General features: G+C 40.7%; 1 protein-coding gene across 5 annotated transcripts in view; it reads right to left on the reverse strand.

Annotated features, from left to right (window-relative positions):
- The window catches only part of Lrrc49 (leucine rich repeat containing 49), a 119,292-nt gene that overhangs the window by 42,335 nt on the left and 64,126 nt on the right, over positions 1 to 12,831 (reverse strand). For all 5 annotated transcript variants that reach the window (XM_031343161.1, XM_031343163.1, XM_031343160.1 and 2 more), the window contains one exon: positions 4,368 to 4,451. In XM_031343161.1, the coding sequence (XP_031199021.1) occupies positions 4,368 to 4,451 (84 nt within the window). The remainder of the gene's footprint in view (positions 1 to 4,367; positions 4,452 to 12,831) is intronic.

A 12,831-nucleotide genomic window follows, 5' to 3' on the forward strand; every position in this document is an offset into this window, starting at 1 on the left:
AATACTCTTATCTTTCATTCAATAATTAGTGGGGGGAAGGGTAGGGACTGATTAGTATTTCACAGTTCATGATATAACTTGGTTTTTAAAATATTTATAAAAATATTTGAAATATTTAAAAATATTTTTATTTATATGTATGTATGTGTGGGTGCCCAGGGAGTCCAGAAGAGAGCATCAGATTCCAAGAATGGAGTTACAAGTGACCGTGAGCCACGGAACATGGTTGCTAGGAACTAAACTCAAGTCCTCTCCAGGAGGAGCAAATAATTCTAGCTGCTGAGCCATCTCTCCAGCCCTCATGGTATAAATCATGACATTTCAGGGTGAAAACAATATTATCTAGGCTACTAGAAGAAGTTCTGTTGAGTAAAATCTTTTTCTTGATAACTATTATCATTCCAGAGGAACAGGAGAGAAGAGTTAATCAAAGCAATGGATGCTTTAGGTGGTGGTTCTCAAGCTCAGGGTGCCTCAGCTAACATGGGGCGTTTTACAGATGCTGAACTGGGCCCCACTCTGAGCCAACACTGAGAGGGCTCAGGAGTTTGCCCCTCTAAACGAGCTCCAGCACTGCTCACACACTGAGAGCCATTGCCCCGGGGTCTTGAAACTCAACTGTCTCATAGAAACCCTGCTGAGAAAAGGGGGCTACTGAAGCTGAAGAAGTTGTGCTCCACTAACACACCTCTGTTCTATGTCCACCCAGCTTACAGTGATGGGGAAAGATGCCTATTCTGGTACTATCACCATTAGTAAAGGGGAATACTTTATTTTTATTTTATATTTTTTAAAAGATTTATTTATTTTATGTGTATGAATGTCTTGCCTGCGTGCATGTCTGCATTGCATGATGCAGTGTCCATGGAGGCCAGAAGAGGATGTCAGATCCCCAGGAAGTAGAGTTACAGGCAGTTGTGAACTACCATTTGGATGCTGGGAATTGAACCAGTGTCCTATGTAGGAGAAGCTAGTATTATTAACTGATGAGTCATCTCTGAAGCCCTTATTTTCCTTACATTTTGTAGTGTGTATATATATGTGGTGTGTTTGTATATGTGGTGTGTGTACATATATGAGTCTATAAGTGTGTGTACATGTGTGCGTGTGTACAGTGTGTGTGTATGTAGTGAATCATAAATCACATGTGTGGAGATCAGAGAACAACTTGCACAAGTCAGTTCTTATTTTCCAGCATGTGAGTTCTTGGGAACTGAACTCAGGTTGTCAGGATTGGTAGCAAAAACCTGTACTTACTGAGCTGTCTTGCTGGTCTCAAAAGTTATTATTTTAAAATGTCATCTCAGTTAGATCAGAATGCTGAAAATAGATTCTTTTTTCTCTTTCATTCAAAATCTGGCATTGAAAGGCATCTACCAAGTGAGCACTAACCCCTTTCCAGGAGTCTGCTCTGGAAAAGGGAAGGAGGGAAAGAGGGCTAGGGACTTTCTCCCACTCCCTGTGCACCTGTATAAAGGAAAGCAAGCATTTCCAGTTGTACTTCTGCGTTTGTTTACCGAAGAGTTTAGCAAGTGTGTGTGAGACACTGGATGCACACCACAAGTGATGGCTTGTTTAGTGGAACTAACCTTTTCAAAATTCTATTTCTAAGTTTAGAAATGTTTTGGGCCTGAGTTCTTTGTTCTGCAGTTTGTTATTTCAAGTGTCTATGCAGTTTAGGGCACTGTAAATACTGTGCATGTGTTTCTGAAATGACTGGCATTTTGTACATCATGTTCTTGCACAGAGCAATTCAAATCCTGCTATACTACTCTACAATACTAGTACCCAAATCTAGAATTTAAAAACAAAAACAAAACTTACCATATGAAATTCTATTTCAGTTATTTGCTGATGGCTATGCCAACCCAACTCCCAATCTAAACAAAGCAGTTATTTCTACCTAGTGGTAAGACCACAAGTTGCACACATTTGGCTTCCTAGCTAGCAGGAAAAAATCATAATGAGAGAGATAGCAGTGTTTAGAAAAAGTCATGGAATATGTTTCCACCACTGGATAGGTTTACAAATGTATAACAAGGTGGTCTCTGAACATGCAAACACTTTCTCATGTGCACACCAAGCGGGGCTTCCTTTCCTTAGGTTATTAAAAGCAGTCTGGCACTAGGTTGACTAAATGAGCAGGTGATTTTGTTGGGGTCTGGATAAGGAAAAGGGTACATTAAGTCAGGAGTCTATTCTGCAGTCAGATGGGCATCTCTGGTTGGGCAGAGAGCCATATGGGGGCTCAAGATGCCTGTGGAGCAAGAAGAAAGGATTGTGCCTCTGCAAGAGGATACCCAAGTGTGCTCGGTTCCCAGAGATCACGGATGCTTTGACAGGTTAGCTGTATTCATGCCTATTATCACTTAGGTAGCTGCAAATTGCCCAGTATATGCAGAAGTGGAAAATATCTAGGGAGTGAAGTTCATGTTCTGCCAATTGAGTTTACTTGTCACAGTCCAGGCAGGACCTCATCAGTGTGTGTCACAGTGATCATTTCAAAAGTGGCAGGTAAAACAGGAAGACATGAGGATGTGCTGCAGACACAGGCTTTGTGTGTCATGGCTCCCTCCCACGCAGCTTCCAGCATCTCCAGGATTAGTACTTGCATCTGCAAGAATGCAGCCTTAGAAGTGCTGAAGCTCAGTTCTGATGTAGCTTCAGCTCTCAGAAATGGCTAAATCTGGGCCTGCTGATGCCAACATACCTCTTATCAAAAACAAAAAGCTAAAGCTCATAATCAATCAGAGCTCCAAGACATCAAACAAACTGCTATTCTCTAAAGTTGTCACTAAAAACTTTCCAAATACTCTCTTAAATGTTCACTAAAATCCATGGCTATCTGATGGCAAGAAGCAGCTGAATTAGGGGATGGGATGATAACAGTGAGATAAAGATTCAGGTGTACAGAAAGTCAAGTTGATCCTGCGCCTTCCCCATGTGCGCTTTCTGTTCACATGGGCAGGTTGGCAGACACCTAGCTAAATCATCCCCAAGACTTCCACATTCATCTTTCCTTGCCGTGCTCTGGATCAATTGCATAAGGTGGTGGTGGTGGGAGTCAGCAGGCCTCATCTTTACTCTATAACTGTACATATGTGTCTTGGGTCATCACTAACTCACTCATTTACACAGGAGCTGGACAGCAGCAGCGGTGTGACGCAAAAGCCCGTGTCCCCAGAATGAGCAATTTGGGAAGGTTTGCCCACAGTGTGGCCTGGCAAGGGCAAATCTTATCCCTATAAATGTTTACAACTATTACTGCAGCTATAATTTTATAAACAAAATATGAAAAATATATTTTTGATAAATCTTAGGATTAGTCCAACATAAGAAAGTTAAAACCCTCTTAGGCAATGAGTAAAGAAGTATTTGTGTCAGGAGACGGCTTAGGCACACGGACTATGGAATCTGGGAGAATCACAAAGAGCTAGAGAGGAGCTGGGGTCAGAGGGAACAGAAAGGAAGAGAATCATGTGCAGTTGGCACATCAACTCTAGTTACTTTCAGTTCTGTTGTCTTGATATGCAAGGTGCTGGAGACAGGTTTTGATGTTAATTTAAGAATCATTTCATAACGCAGAACAGTCTACAGCATGTCCTTGTGTAGCCTGGATCCCTATCACAGAATACAGTCACCTGTGGGGAACTAAGTAAAGATCATACACATAACTGTGTCCTTTCTAGTCACTGAATTTTCATGTCACTTTAAAGAGAAAAGCACCTACATAAGACAAGGAGTACTGCTCAGGACAACAGCTCCCACAACCTTGTGTGACACTGCTAAAAGCTAACCATTCTAATCTGGCTTTACCAAACTCATGATGATAACATGAAGTATTTTAAGAGAAATCACTACTCAGGAAAGTTGATATCAAGGTATACTTGATCACCTAGAAATACTTTAAAATACATTTTTTATTTCTTAATTCCTTAATATTCTCCCCATTACTGTATCAAATGAGCTAATGGAGAAACACTTTAGGTTTTAATAGCTGTCATTAAAACGTCCAAAGCAATGCTCACAGAAGCATATCAGTAAAGATGGCTGTCAACTATGGAGCTAGCCAAAGTGGCATGCTAATGCCAGGCAATACACAAAAAGTCACACTGGCATGGGAAACGCTCTACTTCCCTTTATATTGCCACCACACCCTTTCTTCTACAATGCCCATCTTGCACATCTTGTATTTCGGAGCACTCTGTCCTTCCTAAGTGCAGGTCTAGTCACCCTAGTAACCCATGAGAGTTTCCAGGAGTGCTTGCTTACAAAACACAGACTTAGTTTTGAAAGCCATGTTCCTGTGTGCTGGCCAGCGTCGGGGCGTCCTCCTGTGCAAGTGGAGGCCTCACTGAAGGATGTACCTTCAGCAAGGACTGCTTGTGACTCTCCCTCTTCTTCTCCTCCTCTTTTTTGGCCACAACAGATGCCACGCGTCTTTCTTCTTCCTAAAAGAAAAGAAAAGAAAGGAAAGGAAAGGAAAAGAAAAGAAAAGAAAAAAGAAAAGAAAAAAATTGTTTTAGAGAAAGTACCCTGAGGAGTTAGCCATATTGCAATGATGTGTTGTGCTAACAGAAGAGAGTCCCTGGAAGGAAGGCTGGTATTTTCTTTATACTTGCTTCTCACTTCTTAATTCTAAAAATAATTGTGTATTCTAGGTCCATACTTATCTGTAGATGAACTAAATCAGCTAATTAATACAAGAAAGAAAACAGTAAGGAAAAGAAAGGGGAGCCAGATATTTGTCAATTATACTTCAGTAAAGATATGTGGGGTGGGGGGAGTGCTTGTGAAAAGAATCCAGGACATACAGAAAATTTATATACCACAATCAAGATGGCTTTATTTCAGAGATGCAGGGATGGCTCAATATATAAAAATCAATAAATACTGTATGCTACAAAAATAAACTGAAAGACAGAAAGATCATTCAATTTGATAGGTACAGAAAAGTCTTTTAAAAAAAATCCAACATTCCTTCATGATAGGAGTCCTAAAGAAATTTGGAATAGAAAGACCACATCTTAACACGATAAGGCCTATACACAACTAGCCTGCAGTCAGTATTATAATATGTGGAGAATTGCCCACAAGCATTCCCACTGAAATCAGGAACAAGGCGTGGGTGTCCACTTTCTCCACTCTTAGTCAACAGAGTACTAGAAGTCTAAGCTAGAGCAGTTAGACAAGAGAGGCAAATCAGACAGATGCAGACAGGAAAGAGAGAAGTGAGAACATCTCTATTTGCAGTGGTATGGTCCTATACTTCAGGGATTCTAAAGACTCCCGAGAAGAACAGCAAATACCTTTACCAAAGTACCAGGATAAAAAAATTAATATACAAAGTGAGTAGCCTGCCTATATACCATTGTTGAAAATAATGAAAATAAAACCAGGGAAGCAATCCCATTTATACTACCCTTGAAAGGAATGGGAAGATGCTAGGAGGTGGGAAGAACTCCCCATGCCCATGCTCCTGAGAATGGCCATCCTACCAAAACCAATCTACAGATTTAATGCAATCCCAGTCAAAATTCCAGGGACATTCTTTACAGAAATAAAAAATAATAATCTTAAAGTTTAGTATGTAAAAAAACAAACAAATAAACAACAACAATAACAAAAACAAAACCCCAAAACAATAGCACAGGAGGCATTGCCACACCTGACTTCAAGTCATAGTACAGAGCCAGAGAGTAAAAAACTGCATAGTGACACAAATGAGCTCCCAAGAGTAAAAACTGCATAGTAGTGACACAAATGAGCTCTCTGGATGTGGGGGGGGGGGGGAAGAAAGGAGAAGAGGAAAGGAAGGGAGGGAGGGAAGGAGAAAAAAGAAATCTGAAGAAATGAAGAAGGAAAGCTCTGAAAGGCACTGGCTCACAGTGAAACACACAATCAGTGACAAAAGTTGGCCAGAGGTGGTCTCGCTGGAAGTGTAACTTGTATGGTTGCTGTTTAAATAAAGGCTTATTTTAGTTTGCTTTTCTAATTTTAGAGAGACCAAAAAGGAGCTTAGAACCTAGCAGTTTTTGTCATATGAGCAAGTTGTTTTTAAAGGGAATAGAAATTCAATGTGATTTTTGGTAATTTTAAAGTGCTTCTTCTTTTTTTTAACAGTATAAGTAAAAAGGAGAAATCAACAAAAATTTCAGAACTTTGCTTCCTAGCATCACAAAATAGCTGGTTTAGTAACTGGACCAGATTTTTAGCCATTTTAGTTTATTTACTAACACTGCTGAGTGTTGACCACTATTCTCTGTTAGAGGTGGTCTAAATGAAAAATATTTCCTATCTTTCTAGAAAAAAAAAACAACAATGTTATGCCTGTGATTTTACAGATTGTGTAGCATTTTAGAGTCATGGAGCCCAATAGACGTTTACAGCTCTCTGTTGAGGTGGCTGTTCATCCGCCTTTCCAGGTAACCTTAAAACCAAGCCAGCCTGCATTGGGACCACTGCTGAAACCATGGCCATGAACTAACTATTCTGGGCAGAATCTGAGGCAGCAGAAAGACACTACACCCCAGTGGCCTCATCTACAAGACACAAACTAGAAGCATCAGTTAATGCAAGGGCCAGACGCAAAGGCTACAGAAGTGCATGGATCACGTAGGGCACATGTTTCAGAGGTGATCTCATCTGACTGTCAGAGAGAATGGGCGTCTATTAAAGGCAGTAGGACTTTAAAAGGAATTCTAAACCCTGGAAAACTGGATTTATACCAAGTCCATTTAGGCATTGAAAGTTTTAAGGATATGTATTATTGTACACATGTATGTATGTATGTATATTTACATTTGATGATTATATTCTAGCACACATAATTACTAAATAGCTAACTTTACAAGTAAAAAAACTGAATCTCTAATTGTGAAGATGGGCCATGAATCTGTTGGCAGGAAGGAAAAGAAAAGCAGGGAATACTTCTGGCGTCTCCGAAAGACCAGCTCAGCCTCTGGATAAAAGCCACACCCACCTTTTATGTAGCAGAGAAGGGATCTATCTGAACTAAGAGATTTAGACTTTTTTTCTGACTTTAGTTTGGTGTGCCTGTGCCATGCACACACACATGCGTGCATGTGCAAATGTACATACACAAATATGTACAAAGCAAAAACAGTTTTAAAGATGTTTATTTCTTGACCATGCAGAAGAGGAAATGTTTGAGGGTATCTTATATTCAGCTCACGTTTCCATAATGACCAGAGCATGGGAATCATGAACACTTGGCTTCTAAATGTCTCTTCCTGTGGGTGACACACATTAATGATATATTTCAGTAGCCAAAGCAACATACATGACCACATGTGACTTCAGATGCCTAAAGAAAGCCTCTTCCACATACCACAAAAGGGGAACCCCATTTTCAGTGGCATTAGTAATGTTAGACTTTGTAATGTCTGGTTGCAACATTTTCTCTGTCCAATCACATTAGGGCAGTGACAGGCCAGTGACTGAACAGGAATAGAGAGGTGGAGCTAGAGTTGGAGGAGGAGAGAGGTCAGGAGCAGGAGGAGAAAGGAGATCATCATGGAGTCAGAGAATAATGAAGAGTCTGATCCTGAGTGATTATACAACCAAACAAAGGTTTTTACAAAATAGATTAACTGGGTTAGAATAATGTCTTTATTATTTTGGTTCTGAAATTATTGTATTGGCATCTTGTAAATTGTAATCTTATTATTATATAAACTTGATTGGATATTAAAGTCTTAAGAATAACTTAAGAGTCATGCTTTACCTACCTGGTCCTAGGCGCTATCTAGATGAATGATTGTGGGGGGGTGTAAAGAGTTGCATGTGAGCGAGAAGTTGCCGCTTGCTGGGACAAAAATAACAAGAACCCACCGGCACTTAGTGTTGAGGCCGGACGGTGCTGGCACAGGAATGTGGCACAGTGAGAAAGGGAGTTTGGGGAGTGGATTCATTTTTTAATTATTCCCACAACAATGTCTTATATATATATATTTTTTTTTTGGAGATCAAAGTTTACATTAAACAAACTAAACATGAGCTTGTGGTGAACAGTCTGACATGTATATTTCTCTTCTAGAATTGTAATTATATCCGCCTTCTCAGTGTTGTCTTAGAAAAGAAAATTCTATTTTTTAAAAAAGTTTTTACTGTTAATATGTATGTATGTATGCATGTATGTGTTCTTTGTGTGTCTACCCTCTATGCGTGGGTGTCCTTGGAGCCCCTGAAACTGCAGTTACAGACAGTTACAGCCTCTGAATGTGTGTGCGGTGAACCAAGCCCTCCCTCCCCAATTTTTTGTGTAATAGTCTTTTTTCTTCCTCCTCAGAACATGTCCGCTCTGTTCTTTTGATCAGGGAGGAGAGCTGTTATACCCACTCCAATGTCTTCCTTCTACCTTCTCTGTCTCTGTTCAAGCCAGGCACCCTAGAATGGCTACCGATGGCTGCGACCTGCCCCAAACCCCTGCAGCTCAGAGGCTGGTGGAGCACTCAGTGGGCAGTGCTTGCCAAATAAGAGTGAAGACCAAGAGGTCAGACTGCCAGCACCCTTGTGAGTGCCAGGTGGGTATGGCAGCCACCGTACAATTCCAGCATCCTGCACTCCAGTGATACACAGGGCATCCCAGGGGAAGCTGGCTACCCAGACTAGTCAATTCACTGAGCTCTGGGTTCAAGTGAGAAATCCTGCCTCAGAAAACAAAGCAGAGAGTAACTGTGGAAGACTCCTGACAGCACCCTCTGGTCTCTACCTGCACACACATATATACCCCCCCAGACATAAATCACATATACGAATACCCTGAAAACAACAGTTGAATAATTAGACTACTGAAGAAAAAAAACTGGGAGATTTCTATTTCTTGATTTCTTTGTTTCTACAAATGAATATAGTTTGAAGTCATGTTGGTTATCATTTCATAATTCACTCAATTTTGTGCAATCTTTTCCACATACATGGCTCAGACTCATCTCCATTCCCCACGCTAAGGGAACTTTTAGTCCACTTGCAGAAAGTGAGGAGACATTCTTTTTTTTAAGCATATTTTTTTAAAGATGTATTCATTGTACATATAGGAATACACTGTAGCTGTCTTCAGAAACACCAGCAGAGGGCATCAGATCCCATTACAGATGGTTGTGAGCCACCATGTGGTTGCTGGGAATTGAACTCAGGACCTCTGGAAGAGCAGTCAGTGCCCTTAGGCCACTGAGTCATCTCTCCAGCCTATGAGGAGAAATTCTTAATGTGTGTAGGGATTCTTCCATCTGCTGATGCTGATGGAAAGTCAATTTTTTTTTCAAATGATCTATTGTTTTACCTTCTTAGATTCTTCTCATTTTGCTAGAAAAAAGGTCATCAAAATTTTTCTGTAAAAGACACAGAACTGGGCCAACATAGAGGTGCACATCTCACCCACCACCAGGCAGGCAGATCTCTGTGAACTGAAAGCCAGCCTGGTCTTCATAGAGATTTCTAGGCTATTCAGGGATACATAGAAAGACCCTATCTGAAAATGATAAATAAAATAAATAAAACCACAGGGACTAGAGAGACAGTCTGGTGGTTAAGAGTATAATAAGCTAGTCTTCCAGGGGTCCTGGGTTTAATTCCCAGCACCCACATAACTGTAATTCCCAGGGGATCTAACACCTTCTTCTGGAGTCAGTGGGGACTAAGCATGCATGTGGTACAAAGATATACATACAAACAAAAACTCATACACATAAACAAATAAATGAAAAATAAAACAACACATGCATGCATTGTGCACAGCCACACAATACAACTCTAAATAAACAAAATGTTAAAAATGAAAATACAAAAAGGAAATTAAAATGGATAATTTGTATTCTTCTACATGCAGACTGCCAGTTAGATCAGCACCATTTGTTGAAAATGCTTTCTTTCTCCCACTGTATGATTTGGCTTCCTTATCAACGATCAAGTGGCCATAGGTGTATGGGTTTATTTCTGGGTCTTCAATTCTATGCCATTGATCGACCTGTATGTCTCTGTACCGAATACCATTTGGTTTTTATCACTATTGCTCTGTAGTACAGCTTGAGGTCAGAGATGGTGATTCCCCAGGAAGTTCTTTTATTGTTGAGAATACTTTTCGCTATTCTGGGTTTTTTGTTATTCCATATGAAGCTGAAGTGATAGAACCCAAAGAGACCAACTTCAGTAAACAGACATGGCCCTCAGTTAAGGGATGGGACCACACACTCACCACAAAAATTTTTAACCCAGAATTGCTCCTGTCTAAAGGAAATGCAGGGGTAAAAAATGGAGCAGATACTGAAGGAAAGGCCATCCAGAGACTACCTTGGGATCCATCCCATCCGCAGACACCAAACCCCAACACTATTGCTGATGCCAAGATGTGCTTGCAGACAGGAGGCTGGCATGGCTGTCCTCTGAGATTAATTATTAATAATTAATCTGTATGATTAAGACAGATGCAGATACTCACAGCTGACCATTGGACTGAGCCTGGGGACCCCAATAGGAGAGTTAGGGGAAGGACTGAAGGAGCTGAAGGGGATTGCAACCCCATAGGAAAAACAACAGTATCAACTAACCAGACCCCTCAGAGCTCCCAGGGACTAAGCCACCAGCCAAAGAGCATACATGGGCCAGTCTGTGGCTCCTGATACATATGTAGTAGAGAACTGCCTTATCTGGCATCAGTGGGAGGGGATGCACTTGGTCCTGTGGAGGCTTGATGCCCCAGAGAAGGGGGATGCTAGAAGGGTGAGGTGGGAGCACCCTCTTAGAGGAAAAAGGGAGGGGGTACAAGGAGGGAACAAGGGGTTCACAGAGGGGAGACCTGGAAGGGGGACATTTGAAATATAAATAAATAAAATAATTATTTTTTTAAAAAAGCCTCTATTGTATTAGATTTCCATAACAGCTGACATGAGGATCAAACAGGGAAGACAAGTAAAGAGTGGGTAAAGGACAGCTAAACTGTGTATATATATTACATATATATGTATATATATACGCCCTATTTAGACTTTGTGACACATATGCTTTTGTACTCAAATATTTATTTGCTTTCTTTTATCTTAACTAAAAATTTAAAACTATTAAGCGCTCTGCTTGGCTTGACAGTCATATGATTGAATTGATAGGGTGGATTTGCTCCAGGGTGCTGTTTATAAACCCCGTCTTCTGCTGTTGAGCTTCTTCTTAATCCTGACTGATCACCCTCTAGATCACCACTCTAACTTCTTCAGTTTCTATCCCCATATACTTTATGAGGGCAACGTCAATTTTCTCTTATCTCGACATTAATGATCAATACAATGGGCTGTGGGAAAATCACTTGGTTGTTCCGTGGAGACTTCTCAGAGGCTGACATCAATCAGCTTTCCTGAGTTCTGTGGTATATGTGAATCGAGCACCCAGGCACTCTTCTTAACTCAAAATGATAGCAACAAACTCAGTCAAATGCTTTGCTCAAATACCAAGATATGGTCAATACCTATCTCTGAGAGGGATGGATACTAATAGTACTATTAGTATCTATTAATTTATAATAATCTAATGATATTAACAACCAGCCTGCTTTGGCTGCTGTGCTATATGCACACACTGTAACTATGTCCCACAAATATGGACAGGTATCATGTCAACTGAAAATGTTTCAAAAAGAGAATACAAGTTGCCTGAGAGGAACAATGCTCAGTGAGCTGCTGCTGCCTCCTAGTGAGCACTGCCTGAAGACCCAGGTTCTATTTCCCTCAGTCAACCTCAAGCTGTCACAGCTGAGGATTTTATATTCCTTCCTTCTGTGACAAGACATACATTCTCGTTTATTGCATATGAAATTTAGAAAATTTTCCATAAATTAAAAAAGTCATTATTGGAGCTTAGTAAACCCAACTGTACCTACAGCACTCTGAGCAGCAGAGGCGGCGGCCAGGGTCATCTGTAGAGCGCCTGTTTGTATCAGAAAGTGAAGGGGTGGTTTCTTTCTCTAAACACTGTATATTGCTAAGACAGACAGGGCTGATGTGCAACGGTACTCGCACATTCTCAGCTACTTAGTGGGCTAGCTGTACATCTTTTCTGCATTATTTTCAGCAAGAAGGGTAATCAGAAGTACCAAGGATGCTCAATTGAAAAAGACATGGAGATAAGGGAAAGAGAAGCCCCTAAAATATAAATCACTGTTGACAGCAAATGTCTGAGTAAACAGAGAGGACAAAGAACTATCTCCATCCTGTTAGCAGAGCAGGAGGAAACCCAGGACCTATGGTACTCACGAATTCATCTACATGTTTAGCTATTTGCCACTACTCAGGATGCCCACAGTGTCACTAAATGTCAATGGAAATGACACACATTTCCATTGTGTGGGAAGCTGACATTCAAAGAATAAGTCATGCGGCAATAGAGTAAGCCTGCTGCAGAATCAACACTAAACCACAGTTTATGAGAGGGGAGGCGAGTAGAGGTTTGATAATATTTTCAAGGACAGAGATGACCACACTGAGATGATCCTTGCATATTTTCTGAGAAAGCAAATACTCCAATAAATGTGAAATATCATGAAAGAGGAAGGCAGGTCTCATTACTACAGAATTTCTTAGAGCCATGACGTACTGATACACTCTATACACTGGAGAATCATATGCAGATTCTCTTACAGCAGTGGCCACCTCAAAATGTCTCACTATAGAAGATACAAACCAAACACAGAACGAATAGAAAAGGCTGCATTAGGGTACCACATCTTCATAAGCAGCAATAACAGCAACCACAGAACTACACAAAGCTCTCACTTGGGAAGCTCTGTTCTGTCCTTTCAAAATAAATTACTAGCTAAACACTGAA

The sequence above is a fragment of the Mastomys coucha genome, unplaced genomic scaffold (genome assembly GCF_008632895.1).
Source record: "Mastomys coucha isolate ucsf_1 unplaced genomic scaffold, UCSF_Mcou_1 pScaffold23, whole genome shotgun sequence".
In the NCBI taxonomy this organism is placed as follows: domain Eukaryota; kingdom Metazoa; phylum Chordata; class Mammalia; order Rodentia; family Muridae; genus Mastomys; species Mastomys coucha.